The sequence below is a fragment of the Protopterus annectens genome, chromosome 16.part0 (genome assembly GCF_019279795.1).
Source record: "Protopterus annectens isolate FY-2018-M chromosome 16.part0, PAN1.0, whole genome shotgun sequence".
Lineage (NCBI taxonomy): Eukaryota > Metazoa > Chordata > Ceratodontiformes > Protopteridae > Protopterus > Protopterus annectens.
In genome coordinates, this window is record NC_056750.1 from 762,417,380 (window position 1) to 762,433,022 (window position 15,643).

A 15,643-nucleotide genomic window follows, 5' to 3' on the forward strand; every position below is an offset into this window, starting at 1 on the left:
GGCTATGATTGAACATGGTACTTGGGTGGGGTGCCAGTTCATTCTGTAGTCCGTGCAGTATGCAGCCTGGGATGTTGTCTGGTCCCATGGATGCTGTGTTCTTTGCTTTGGAGAGTGTGGTCTTTACTTTTTCATCTGTGATTACAGGGGCTTTGCATACTTCTGGTATTGAAATAGGCCCTTTGGAAGGTGAGTGGGGGGTAACCTTAGCACTGAGCCCATCTGCCAGGATGTTGGCAGTATGGGTTGGTTCTGTGTATTTAGTGCCATTGTGCTGTAGCTCAGAGCAGATCTGAATTTTTCCATCGAGATTCTTGACATAGCTGTAGAATGCTTTGTGGTTGTCTTTGGAATCAGTGGCAATTTTATTTTCATAACTGGCTGTGGAGGATTTTACGAGGGATCTCAGCTTCTTGCTGAGGGTGACCAGGGGAGTTCCTCCAATCTTGGGATTTTACTCTTTTGCAACAGCTTCTTCCTTCTGTTGTAAAGTTTATGGAAGGGGACCACTAGATTGGCTTCCTTTTTTTTGGAGGATAGCGTCTTGGTTCTGTTGGGGATGGCACGATACATGCATCGTGTATGTGCTTACAGTGCATTTGTGTAAGATTCAGCAGTCGTACCTCTATTTTCCGTCTGCATGGGTGTCGTGAAGTTTGCCACTTCTGTCTTAAGCATGAAGTTGGCTTAGGAGTAGTTTTTTGACTCTGCTTTCCTTAATGAGGGGTGGCGGTGGGATATGGATGTCTAGGGTAATTAGCTTGTGGTCAGATCTGACCAGTGAGGAGTTTACCTCTGGCGTGGAACACCGGTTGCCCATACTGGTAATGACCAGGTGCGGGATATTGCTGCACCTGGTGGGGGTGTAGATAAGCTGATCCAAGGCGTTGACATTTATGAATTCCAGAAAACATTGAGTGAATGAGTTGGTACATGAATAGTTTTCCCAGTTGATGGTGGGGTAGTTGAAATCACCCATAATTAAGGTATTGGGTTGAACCTTAATATTTTCCAGTATCTTAAGAAATTAAGAAAGGAGTGGGAATCCTGGGGCATGGTGGGGGATCTGTAACAAGCTACAACCTATACTATTCAAATCCTCAAAAATGCTTCATAAATATACAGAAAAATTTAAATTCAGTGTCTAAATGGTTAACTACTTAATGTATTTGCCAGGGGTGGATAATAGTTGTTCAGAAGTTGAAATGCTTGTGAATTTAGAAGAAAGGAGGCTGTAGCTTTCATTAGCAAAAGTAACTATTTGTGTAAGGTCATAATTAGTAAGACTTCTATTGTGTTATATTAATAAGTACCTCCAATAACTACTTCCAGGTCAAAGTATCTCAAAGATCATCATGACATCCATTTACCACTGGTTACATAATAGTTAGGCATATGGTTTTATTAACATCAATATTTCCACTACCATAAAGTGCATTAGATGGTGTACTCAAAACAGCTAAATAGATCCTAAAAAAAACGTGCGTCCCCTAACTGTTGATTCCAGGAAAGCAAAAATGCAGCAGTAAAAATGTCATACCACTTTCACCTTGAATATGCTTTACCTATTATTGTTGTTAACTCCATAAATACCACAATTTTGCAACAGAAAAAAAAAATACTTATACTCTTATTACAGCGAAGAACATCAGTGCTGTATTCAAACAACGGCTACCTGGTTGCTAATGACAGCTAGAGCCTCCTCACTTCTACATTCACAAGCATTATACTTCTAAACAGCTATTGTCCACCCCTGATGCATTAAAAAATCAGGCACTCCTATACATCTAGTAATGTTGGTCTACTTCTAACAAGAACCTCTTCAACCTTGGAACAAGTGAAAATGCCTTGCCAAACATTATCCCACCAAGTTGGAATATACTCCAAAATCTAAGCAGTGCAAAAGATTATAACCTCTTCAGAAAAATGCTTGTGACACAAACAGTGCAGCCGTAATTGCCAATACCCTCCTCAAAGATAAACAATTTCACTATTTAAATACATATAAACTTCATCAAGCCTGTGATCCTCACATAATGTTTACAAACCGAATGATTTAGTAACATCAACTAAGTACATTGTCAGACTGCAAATAGGTATCTGACAGAATATGTATAAATACTAGCCTAGTCAAAAGCAGATATTGAATATATGCTGTCTGATACTAGTGTCTCTACTGTCTTAACTAAGTAGCTCAGGTTATGGCTGAAAAAGTTAAATGTGACCAGACCACTTACCTAGTGAATAAATGTAAAATGAAAGTATTTGCAGAGAGCTACAAGATAGAATGCAAGTCCACACTTTTTAAAATGCTTTCAGTACTTCACAAGCAACTGCATCTTGTCCTGCCACTAGTTTAGCAATTGTTAGCCCATGGAACAAAAGAAAAGGCGTCAGAAATGGTTAGGTTTTTCTCTCCTACCATTTGTCTAGTTCCCAGGAAAGATGGCCCCTGGATACAGATTTTTGGACCTATCAAAGCTCAACCTCATCTTAAAACTGCCCAAATTCAAGAGATTTTCTTTGCAGTTGGTGCTGCCTTTGCTCCTCCCAAGGGCCTTTCTGATCATATTGGAAATGAAGGACGCAATTGCATCCATAAAGACCAAAGAACTTTCCTGATATTCAAAATCACTCCCAAGTGTTACCATTTTATTTTGTTGATCTTTGGGCCCCCATTTACCTTTATCTGGAAAACTGCATCTGCTGAGACAAAGTACTTGACAACCTGAAAATTACTATGCATTACCTCAAACTTCTAGATCTTAATGCTGAACTTAAAGAGAAATCTGGCTTCGGACAGGCTAAAGACTTTCCAGGGTTTGGTCCTTGGCACAGGAGAGCAGAGTGGACCTTCCCAAAGATGATGCCCAGTCCCTGCAGGTATTCTTTCTACAGCAGGGCAACAGATACTACTTGAGTGCCATGAGCATTCTGAGGGATTTACAGTACATTGTATCCAATATAGTATGTGTAAGTTTCATAGTTTTATAGTTTCATAGTATAGTACTAGGCTATCTGCCCTGGGGCATTTGTAAGCCTAGCCATAGTGATGTGGCTTTTGCCATCCCATGAAATGGTACAAAAAATGTACAGAATAAATTTAGAATACTGTGCCTCTGTCTAGTAGTGACACATTGAAGGTCCCCTTATATAATAGAATTAGTTTACTGTGCCCCTGTCTAGCAGTGACACAGATGTGACCCCTGGGGTAAACTTACGATCTCCCATCCACTCATCAAGATTTCTCTTGAAGAGAGTCAGTGAGGGGCTCTGCCTAATACGAACTGGGATCTTGTTCCAAAGCATGGGAAGCCTCTGGTTATGAATCTATCCCTCCAGCATGTCCTATTCATACTTGTGCCGAGGTTTAAGTCTTTAGCTCTCGTGGTCCTGATGGATTTGGATTTTTTGAGGTGGAGCATGTCCATCAGATCCTGATTGGACATGGCCTTGTACGTCAGGCAGAGATCATCTCTGAGCAGGTGGTATGCTACTGAATAGAGCTGAAGTTTCTTTAGTCTGGCAGAATAAGACATATATTAGAGACCCTTGATCCTCTTGGTGAGGTACTTTTGTGGTCTCTCCAGCTGTTGCAAATGCCGGGTGAGGTACATACCAAATGGGGCATTGTACTCAATCATGGGTCTGACGAGGGAGGAATATAGGGGTACAATGACATCCTTGGATCTGGATGTGAATCCCTTCATGATGAGGTGTGCAAGGCAGAATGTTTTTCTAACCACCTTGGCAATGTGGGTGTCAAATGAGAGGTCGCTGTCGACTTGGGTCCCTAGGTCTCTGATTACTTTTTCCGCACTCAGTGGGTTGCTGTCTATGTGATAATTTGTGGGTACTTTGTTTTTCCCAAAGGGATGACTATACATTTTTGGCATTTAGTTTAAGGCCGTGACTCCGGCACCAGTTGTCCATTTCTGTGAGGCCTTTTTGTAGGATGTGTGTGTCTGCTGGTGTATCGACTATGGCGCCTAGTTTGCAGTCATCTGCGAACTTTGTCAGCCACAGCCCTCCCATGTTTGCTTTAACATCTGAGAAATAAATGCCGAACAAGAGGGGTCCCAGGACAGATCCCTGTGGGACACCACTTGTGACTGGCTTTGAGTCTGACATTTCTCCAGCGATTTTAACTTTATGGGTTCTGTCCTTTAGCCAGTTTGCAACCCATCTAGTGACATAAGGGTTTACTTTAAGCTGTTGAGCTTATCTATGATGCCTGAGTGGGGTATTGTGTCGAAGGCCTTAGCCAAGTCCAGGTATGCTGTATGGACTTGCTTTGCCCTCATCAATGGCTCTAGTGACGGTTTCGAAAAAGTCAACCAGGTTTAAAAGGCAGGATCTGCCCTTTACAAAGCCGAACTAGGTGGGGTCAAGTGTCTGTAGGTCCCCTATGTCTCTGTTTATGAGTTCCATAATGATTCTTTCCATAGCTTTGCAGACCAGGCTGGTTAAGCTTATGGGGCGGTGATTTCCAGGGTCTGTAGAGGCACCCCCCTTTTGGAGTGGGACCACTGTTGCTGTACGCCAGTGTTCAGGTACATGTCCCGAAGTAAGGCTAAGGTTAATAAGCATTTTTATGTGTGGGTTTAGCTCCTCTTGGAGTTGACGTAACACGCAACCCGGGATACCGTCGGGTCCCATTGATGCTGTGTTTTTTGCTTTGTTTAGGGCGGTTCTCACTTGGACATCTGAGATGACAGGGAGATTACATTCAGCTGGGATAAGTATTTCTTCTTTTGGGGGTGAAGGAGAGGAGAAATTTGCACTGAACCTGTCAGCCAGAATGTTGGCAATATCTGTGGGTTCAGTGTATTTTTTGTTGTTGTGAACCAACTCTGAGCATATCTGAGGGTTTCCGTCCAGGTTTCTAACATAGCTGAAGAAGGCTTTGTGGTTATCTTTAGTGTCCTTAGCGATTTTTCTCTCAAAGTTGGCCTTGGATGTTTTTATGAGAGAACGTAGTTTTCTGCTAATGTTTATCAGAGATGTCTTCCCTTCAAGGGATATTGCTCTGACGTGCAGTAGCTTCCTTCTTTTGTTATACAATTTGTTTATGGCTGAGGTCCACCAGACAGGACACTTATCTTTGGTGGAGAGGGACTTGGATTTGTTTGGGATTGCATGATCCATGCATTCTTGGAGATGTCCATAGAAAGCATTTGTGAAGGATTCGGCATTCTGGGATGTGGTATCCACTGGCACAGTGGGCTTAAAGGATACCATCTCAGTCTTAAGAAGAGTGAAGTCTGCTTTTGAGAAGTTTTTCACTGTGGTCTTTTGTGCTGGGGGTGGAGGTGGGATATGTATATCCAGGGTGATTAGTTTGTGGTCAAATCTCACTAGTGAAGGGTATACTTCCGGTGTGGAGCATTTTGTCCCAATGTTTGTGATGATCATGTCTAGTATATTATCTCCCCTAGTGGGAGAGGTGACTAGTTGTTCCAGTGCATTTGAATTTATGAATTCCAGGAACCTTTGGGCTAGGGTATTAGGGCTAGAATAATGTACCCAATCTATGTTTGGGTAGTTGAAGTCTCCCAGTATGATGGTATTTTGTGATACATTCATATCCTCCAATGTCTTCAGGAAGGATGAGTGGGGTTCTTGAGATTGGGAGGGTGGTCTGTAACATGCTACCAGTTTTGCCTATGGTTAGTTGCACCTGTATGGTCTCTGATGCTTCATGTGTTGCTACTAACCTGGAGGTGTGTGGGTGTCCTTGATGAATATGGACACTCCCCCTCCCTTTGTGGTTCGGCCCGGATTTTGGTGCTGAAAAGCATGATACGAGGTATAGCCTGGTAGCGCTGGGGTGCTCTCAGGAGCCTTGAACCAGGTTTCAGTTACTGCACAGACATCGATGTTCTCCATGCTGAGGAGTGCATCAAGTGCCTACATCTTGAGATTTAGACTTCTGCCGTTGAGCAGCATTACCCTTAGTTTTTTTCCATTTTTGTTTTCCAAGGAGGTGGGTTTGTCTTTTGAGCCTTGCCTAAAAAAGGCACTATGGGGGTGGCAAAAGCCTTAGCCAATATCCGGAAGCCCAGTGGTGACAGGTGTAAGCCATCCCTTGTGAAGCAGCGTGGCTTGTCCAACATGTCATCCCAGGCAGACAGACATTGGACCCCCTTAGAATGACACCAATACTTGAGCAATTATTAAAGCTGATCATCTTGTCTTTGTATTGTGGTATCATTCTTGGTGAGGGCAAGATGCTGCTCAGGGTCAGGGCCATACCAGCCTGGGCTACATAATCGGAGAGCTCATCTATGTCTCTTTTCATGTAGTCCAGGGAGGTACATCTCAGGTCATTCACACCAGCATGGACAATGACGGAGTCATATTTGTACTTGCTTTGGAGTGACTTGAGTGCGTGTGTTATGTGGTGGATCCTAGCTCCCGATAGACAGCTCAGTCACCTTCTCCTTGTTCAGCCTGGTCAGCGGGACATCAGTGTGTCTGACTATAGAGTCACCTATTACTAGTGTATCAGGCAAGGTGTTTGACCTTAAGGGCTGTGATTGGTTGACACACTGATTTATTGAAGTATGTGTTGCATGTGTTTTGTTTTGAGGTGGTGGATTTTTGGATGTCTGCTTTGGGAGCCTCTGTTTTAGTAAGTTTTTTATTAGAGCCGAGTATGTCTTTGTGTTTTTATGTGTTTGGTTTGCAGTTGTAGTAGGTCTATGTGGGACTGGGATTGTTGTGTGTGTGGTTGCCATCTCCTCCTGTCTGGTCATGCCAGCCCGGAGTTGAGAGAGTTCAGCCTCCAGTTTGGCTATATAGTTGCATCTCTCACATGTATTTGTGTTTGTTGGGAGGAGGAGAGGGTTGTCTGTGTACATGAGACAATTGTAGCATTGTCTCAAGATACCCAGATTGACCAGCTGAATTGGAGAGCGTGCCAGTTTTGTAGCACTCGACATGCTAGCACAGTATAAAGGAGTGCTGTACCTTTAAGGGAAGTGGATATTCACAGGGGTGGTAAGTAGATGTAGTGCTTTACTTAGTACGAGAGTGCTTACTTAGTAGAGAAGTATTGAGAACAAGTGCTAGGCTTATAATATAGTGAGTAGTCTGGTTATACTAAGAGTAGAGCTTCCTTAAGGGAAAATTTGAAGAGCAGACTTGGCGGAGCCAGAAAAAGTTTAACTTTGTTTAACCGGCGCTGCGCTATGCGCACAACCGCGCAAAGTCGTGCAAACGCGGATTTTAAACAGTGAACTACAAAAGAGCTAGAAATGGTCCAAAACAACCAATTACTACAGCTTCTTGTGCTGAGGTCACTTCCTACAGGGACAGGTAGGCTGCTCAAGGCTCCCGACTCCCACTGGTGAGCAAAGAAACTTCCCTCTAAGTAGAATACACATGGCAAAAATTCAGTGGTTTCTCAGAATGGCCTGGGGCCAACACTTGCTACCCCTGAAGATGGTGTTTATGGATCGCCCTGCATTCAGGAGGATCTTTTTTTGTAAAGGGAGACCATTCTGCCATCCTAAGCCATCCCAGTTCCTGATGACCAATGCCTCAAACTTTTATGTTGGGCTCATATAGGGGAGAGTCAGTTCAGGGAGCTTTGTTTCCCTCATAAAAAGATGCACATCATTGTGGAAGAAATGTTGGCAAGCTTCTAGACTTTGAAGCAGTTAAGAAACAGTAGATACTAGGGATCCGCCAGCTTAGCAGAGAAAACTCCCACAGTGATGTAATACAAGTAGAACAGGGCAAAGTCCTACCCTCTGTGTAGGCTAATCATGCACGTGTTCAAACTGCTGGCTTAGTCCAGCTGGAATAAATTTTATATATATATATATATATATAAAATGTTTACATACATCCTTTATAGATACAAATGTTTATATCTCTGTGCAAAAATATCACAGACTGAGCGCTTGTACAAGGTGCTTGTGAGAAACTACAAATACAAACTAAAAATGGAGGTTTACCTTCCAAATGAACCATCAACTACCAGTTTCCTATACAAAGCTGCAGAAAAGCATGGAGGATGAATGCCTTCTTTCAGTGATTGCATAGATACCCTGTGTCTTCTCCTAGCACCCGTGATTCAATAGTTGGTGGTCAAGGTTCACAGGAAGCAAGCCAGCATGATCCATACACAATGCTTTTTTACCCAAGATAACACCAGTTTTTGATGATAGTGCAGCTAGCCAAACCACCAATATACCTTCAGCTGCAAAGTATAAGCATGCTTGTACAGAGTTAAAACACTGGTGCATCCAAACCTAAAGGGACTCAGGCTTGGGGCTTGGATGATCTTATTCTTAAACACTCTTTCTCAAGATGATGCTGACCATTGCTATAGAAGCTAGGAAATCTGTTACAGGGAATCGAACCTGATGAAATGGAAATGCTTTCCACTGATGCAAAACAGGAAACAGTCACTTTGGGCAGATGAAGTTATCTCCTATCTCAAATATCTGAAGCACAGAACTGTCCTACTCCATTAAGGTTAATTTCTCTGCCGTATTTACTTACCTATTTGTAGTGACACTTCTAGTTGGGGACACACTGGTCAGGCAGTTGTGGCTAGGAGGGGATCCACCTTCAGCTATTGAGCAGAGCTAGCCCTGTTCTTTCGGATCTTTATTTTATACAGGAGCAGCTGACATCCAACCTCTGAGCTGTGCGTGTGTGTCTGTGTCTGTCTGCGTGCGTGTGTCTGTGTCTGTCTGCGTGCGTGCGTCTCTGTCTGTCTGCGTGCGTCTCTGTCTGTCTGCGTGCGTCTCTGTCTGCGTGCGTCTCTCTGTCTGCGTGCGTCTCTCTGTCTGCGTGCGTCTCTCTGTCTGCGTGCGTGTCTCTGTCTGCGCGGCGTCTCTGTGTCTGCGCGGCGCGTCTGTGTCTGTGCGTGCGTGCGTGTGTCTGTCTGCGGCTGTCTGCGTGTGTCTGTCTGCGCGGCGTCGTCTGTGTCTGTTCGCGCGGCGTCTGTGTCTGTGTACGTCTGTCTGCGTGCGTCTGTGTCTGCGTGCGTCTGTGTCTGCGTGCGTCTGTGTCTGCGTGCGTCTGTCTGTCCGTGCGTGTGTCTGTGTCTGCGTGCGTGTGTCTGTGTCTGTCTGCGTGCGTCTGTGTCTGTCTGCGTGCGTGTGTCTGTCTGCGTGCGTCTGTGTCTGTCTGCGTGCGTCTGTGTCTGTCTGCGTGCGTGCGTCTGTGTCTGTCTGCGTGCGTGCGTCTGTGTCTGTCTGCGTGCGTCTGTGTCTGTCTGCGTCTGTATAAGAGAGAACATTGAAGGCCATGAGTTACAGTTATGTTTACCAGTTTCTCACTAAGAGCAACAAGAATCTCATAGCTGCAAACCCTAATGACTCAGGAAACCTCATAATATTCTACTGAGATAGGTGTCTGTTTCAGAACAAACACTGCTTTCATGCACACACACACAGACTCGCACACACACACACACAGACTCACCACACACACACACAGACAAACCACACACAGACTCACGCACACACACAGAAACACACCTGTCTTTTGGATCACTAATTTCTTCATTTTATTATGTCCTTTTGTCACCAGGCAACTCCCTGCTACTTAGATGTCAAGAAGGCATTAAATTTGGACCCATCCAACAAAGAAGCACTAGATTTGCTTGTCAAGCTTAAAACAGTGGCTAATGATGCAAAGTCACAAGCTGTCTGCCATGCATTAAGAGGGAAACTGCAAGAAGCCTTGCAAAAAATAAACACTGCCTTGGAAAACAACCCAGCAGAGTTAAGTTACTTCCTTTTCAGGTAAGAGCCTCTCTCTCAGAACTAGTTATCCTCTCGTAGTTCATAATATGTACGTAAGCTATGTGGCATATCAACAAGTCATTGTTAACTTTCACTTTTAGGTCTACAAGACATGCACTACAAAGGCAAACAAAAAATGTGTCTGATTTAGGTTTCCAAAATAACTTGTACAGGATCTAGTGTAGTACTTTGAACCCTGCAGTATCAAGACTGCCAAGTACTTTTGCTGCTTTTAGCCTTTGAACTAATCTGTCTGCATTACAGTTTACCTCCTTCACTGTACAATTTACTCAAGTATATCCAAAACCACCAGAGGAACGAAACAAGCAACAGAAAGGCAAAACAGCTAGATGATCTCAAAATCTTTTAATAAACCAATATTATCTAACACCTCACCAAACGGCCTTTACAGAGTCAAGTATATGTTTGTTCTCTCACTGACCAAGTTTTTAAAGCCAACTTAGTTGAGCTTGACAAATTGAATAAGCCTCCACTGAAATAAATTATAACTTACTCTAGCATTTGATGACCAAACAGGTAGTTAATATTAATGCATAGTCTATTATCATGTTTGCCTATAGAATTGTCATTTATAGCATGAAAATTAATGTTAGTGTGGTCTTGATTTGAGTAGCGAATCATTTGCTTTTCAAAGATAATCCAAACAGCAGTGGCAATGGGTTTTTTTTGTTTTTTTTTTAAATGCGTGCTCTCCAAAAACTACTGTAAAGACCAGTACATTTCAGTTTTAACGTCCCTTGCTGATAAGCTCTTAAAGGATAGTCAAGAATCTAATGGAGCAAAGTACTACTGATAGGCTGAGTATCTGAGTGGTCAATAGTTAATTGTCTGAACCTCTAACTAGAACCCAGCTGTCCTTTTCTACTGAAACACATTGATGCCCATAGCGATCAGAAAGTGACAACTCTGGAAGCTCTAATTGATGTAGTTTAGAAAATATAAGTTGTTGTTGGTCTTTTCAACTTTTCCCGGTTAGGGGTCACCACTGCAGAACTCCGGTCCGCTAATGATTGGCAGTAGATGTTTTATGGTGCCGAGTTGCCAGCCTGGCGCCCACACTTCAGCAAAGGCACGCCCATTCACGCATGTCTTTCGGAGGCCACTTGACCGCGGGTAGGACATGCAGACTCCACACAGAAGGCACTCCAGCCGTGAATCGAACAGGAGAACCTCTTGCTGTGATACAATGGAAAAACTAATAAACCAAACATATTCCAAGCCTGTAATTAGTAATTTCACCCTAGTAACCATTCTTGAGTTGAGAATGAGTAGGTTAGTGACAGACACTCAACATAAGCTCCAAGTCCTTTATTAACCAAGATCTGTGTATAGTGCATAAACAGAACAATGGGATTTAGCCAAACACCCACATATCTGTACTGCTGAACGGAATCAATTTTATGAGTAAGTGGTCAGAAATCTCATGCCCGCCCCCCTTCACCCAGTTTCTGCAGAGACTCTGTGCAAGTTTAGGCACATTATCAATGGTGGTCATTATATTACAGCCTCTACCCTGGTTAACGAAAGAAACCAAACTTTTACTCAAACAAAAGAGAGCCTGGTCTGATTACCATACCACCAAAAACATAACTAACCTATTTATAAGCAATTAAGGAATTTAGCTAAAACACAAGTCAAAGTAAGCAAGCAAACGTACTTCCAATTGCCAACAAAAGTACCATAAAAACTCCTGTGAAGTCTGAGAAACTATCTCCTAAGCCCTTGACACTCATCTACCCCAACCCCAGTAACCACAAACACCAATCCAATTGCAACCCAAATCCACTCACACTTTATTAATTCGATAACCTCTCTACTACGCAATCAACTGAATACACCTCCCACAGTCCCTACCTCTCCTAATATTACAAACGCCTTCTGCTTTTCACCCATTCAAACTTCATAAAATCTCTCCTAGCCAAGCTTAAACCCTGCTGTCTGGCTACTGACCAGCTCACAAATTCCTGAAATGTGCATTCCCATCCACTGCTTACCCCATATCTATCTTGATCATTCGCTCAATCTCTGAACACTATGTGCAACTCTGTGGAAAATATTGCACATTATCCCATTCCACAAAGGAGGTCCCTCCAAAGAACTATCTAACTTCCGCCCCATTGCCATCCTAATCCCCCCCCAGCTAAAATCTTAGAAAAATGCATCCACAAACAGCTGCTCAACCATATACTCTCTAACAATCTCTTAGCCCACTCAACAGCTTCAGACCCAAACACAGTACTTCCACTGCCCTAATCTCTTTTACTAACACCAAATCACCAACTCCTAAATGAAGGCCAGGCAGTCTCCTCCATCTTTACGGACATGTCCAAAACCTTCAATACCATTTCCCATGAACTCCTACTCAAACTCTCAACCTATGGCATCAACCCACCCTCTCTGACCTGGTTCCTCCGTTATCTTTCAAACAGGCCACCAAATGGCTAAATATTCCCTCCCCTTCTCCCTATTTCAGTTGGTGTGCCCCAAGGGTCTATACTAGGCCCGCTCCTCTTAATCCTATTCACAAACAACCTCAGCAACTAAACTAGCCACAACTGTCTAATACGCGGACTATGCTACCCTTACATGCTCTACCCCAACACCCCATGAACTTCAAATAAAAATGCAATCATCCTTCCTAAGCATAAGAAAATACTTAGAACATCAACTAATTCTCGACCCAAATAAAACCAAACTAAATCTTAAAAAACAAAAACTCCAAACCTTGTCATCCCCTTCTGTCAGTTACACTCCTCAAACAGCACCAAAACAGAACCCAGTATTCATACCAAACTCCTAGGGATCACTATTGACGAGAGTCTAACTTCGGAAAAACACGTCTGACAAACACAAAAGTGGACATTAAACTTGGCATCTTATATAGGGCTGAACAACATCTATCCCATAATGCCAGGCTTGCCACTGCCTATTGTCACCTGCTTTCTTCCGCCATTTACAGATACCACATACTCACAAACCTTTGAAAATCAGGGCTATACAAACTAGAATCTTTCCATCACAGATTTGCCTTGAATACTCCACAAAGGACTAACCGCTGTGCTGTACTCCCTCAACTAAAATGGCTTGAACTCCCTAACCTTCTCTCAACAAAGTATCGATGGTGCGCAAAATAATTCACTTACTCATTTGCCTTGCCTCTGCAGTCTCGTCCAACCCAGTCTCAACCCCAGGACCCTCAGATCCTGCAACAAACTTACACTAAAGGTCACCCAATCTCGAAACTATCATGGAGACGGTCTCTATTCTTATAAAATTACCAAAGTATGGAATAGTCTGCCACCCAGTCACTAAAAACCCACACCACCTTGAGTTCAAACAACTACTAATTAACTACCTAGCTAATCATTGGCTCTGCTCCTGCCTTACCCCAAGCTAAAACACCAATCCTCGCCTCCCTCCACTGCCTTCCCATACCAAAAATGTCACAACACTACTACAATTTCTCCCTGTTCCCCTTCTACTTAAATTATTTTGTATTAACCTCTCCTTGCTACCTTCCCAACACTCAGATTGATTTCTCAACTTTCTAGTCAAACAATACTTTACTGAGTAACACCTTATTTTTGCTTAAACTGACTTATGTTATTGAAAGCAAGAAATGTATTTAATTTCCTTGAATTTCTGTATAGTGAACTAATGCTGTGTTACTCAAAGAATGTATTCTACTGTATATTGTGTATATTTGTACTGTTTAGGAGGTTTTCCCCCCGGGCCTCTGCTAAAAACAGGCTCCTAGCCCTGTCAGATTTTTCACAGTTAAATGTAATAAAATAAATAAATGAACAACATGGCAGCTACAAGAAAATAAAGGATCTAGCGAAAAACACAATATCTGTTCTGTTAAAGTGTCATTTTGGAGCATAAGTCGAGCCGACATCCTTACTACATCTTTTTTTATGCAGTGTTAATTAGCATCAGAAAAATAATTCTTTACTTTATTAGCATTTACAATTAGAGTGTTAATGTGTAGCAAGAACCAGACTTTTTTAAATTCAATTTGTTGCCTGTCTTGTCCTCCTAAACTAGTTATAGCTTATTTTACTAGAAATAGACCAACTACATACAGGATAATCATCATCGCTGCTAAGGCACATGCTGGATCATTAATGAGTAGTGTAAACAGTATGGGCAGTAGGACAAAATTCCACAAGGTTCTGTCCTGAAGTAGTTTAAAAGGTATTTTAGATAGTTAAAGTAGTTTATTAGACCTATCCCCAAAACCCAGAATTTCCATTTTTCCAATAGCCATGGGCAGTTAATGGTTTCAACTAATGTTTTACTTTGAAGAGTATAGCCCTGTTTCCGTAGTGCTAAAAATATATCAGAAAAGTAATAAAGGAGAGTGTACATGTTCATTTGTGAAGGCCACAACCTACTGGCCACCATGTTCATACTTTCTGCCGCTAAGACACACACGCAATCATTTAATGGAGAAAGCCCAGTGGACACGTCTTCCTTTTTAAGGACTTGTTCAGATCACACAGTAGGTGGAGAAGTAGAAGGAATCGAACTCCATACTCCTCTTCAAGAAGCAGCTTAACTCGGAACCTTAATCTTCTACATTAACTACAAGACTTGATTATGGCTACAGTTGATATCAAATCATAGTAGCAAAAAAGTGAACTGATGTGAGCTTTTATCTGAAGTGTGTACCAGTGAATGCAGCAGTGTTGGTGCTGGGGATATCATTTTATTTATGTGAAGGTAAGTGGAATTTGTCTTAATGCCAAAACATTTGGATATACCAAAAGTTTGGACATTACCATAGAAGTGTGTGCGAGTATTTCCAGCAAGGGGGTAGATGTAGTGTCGTGTGATGTGTATGTGTAGCTGTGCAAGGGCCTTGTTTAGTGTTTCTGTGGGGTTAGGGATAGTGCACATGAGTAAGATGATACAGATGGGAGAAACAACCTTACTCGTGTATGCTAACCATAATCTTAACCGTACCACTCCCACTAAAACCCAACCCTACAAAGTAACTTAAAAATCTAATTATCTTTTTTCTTTTTTTAATGATCAAAGATCATTAAGGTATATAATAAATAAGTATGTTATTACATTTGCCTCCCTGCATCCACCTCAGTAACGTGAGCTAACCTAGCCTTACCCCTGCCCACAACCCTGCAACTTAAAATCCTTCCCATAGCACTGCCACTACAAGACAGACTCTTGATACAAACATATACCAACTCAAACTAGGTCTACTTCTACATCCAGCCATAACCCTAAAATACTCGCACTCTGATGCAAACACAAACTTCACCCAAACACGTACATAGACCCTTTCACCACCCCCAAAACCCAACTCACCTGTCCAAAGAAACATACAGTCAACATTTTGAACACCGTTATCCATATGTTCAATAGTTTATACCCCCCCTAGCATTTCTAAACCAAACATACATTCAACAAAAAGCAGAAATGTGTGTTTGTGAATGTTTGTGTGCATATATGAATCTGTATCATAACAAATTAACAACATCAACTAGCATAACAGCGAGACAACTATAGCGAAAATTTAAATGAACGAACTCCCAGAACAGCATATTTTACCTCTGGGAAACTAACCACTTGGCCAGCAATAACTAAAACAAAATCCGAAGAAAATAAAACACAACAAAATGGGGGGCTTCACGCCCCTCTAACTGAATATACTAACTCAGAGATCATACTACAGTGGAGAAAAGAGCAAAGTTAACCATGGTGGCCAAGTGGTTAATGTCCCGGAGGTGAAATATGCCATTTTGAAAGTTCATTCATTTAAAATTTTCTCTGAACTTGTCTTTTTTGTTAATGCGGGGGGAAAATTATTATTATTGTTTAATTCAAAAAGG

The 15,643-nt window shown here is 42.3% G+C and overlaps 1 protein-coding gene across 1 annotated transcript in view; it reads left to right on the top strand.

Moving 5' to 3' along the window:
* Positions 1 to 15,643, top strand: part of TTC16 (tetratricopeptide repeat domain 16) — a 361,188-nt gene that overhangs the window by 131,312 nt on the left and 214,233 nt on the right. The window contains exon 7 of the mRNA XM_044058179.1: positions 9,553 to 9,767. Within this exon, the coding sequence (XP_043914114.1) occupies positions 9,553 to 9,767 (215 nt within the window). The remainder of the gene's footprint in view (positions 1 to 9,552; positions 9,768 to 15,643) is intronic.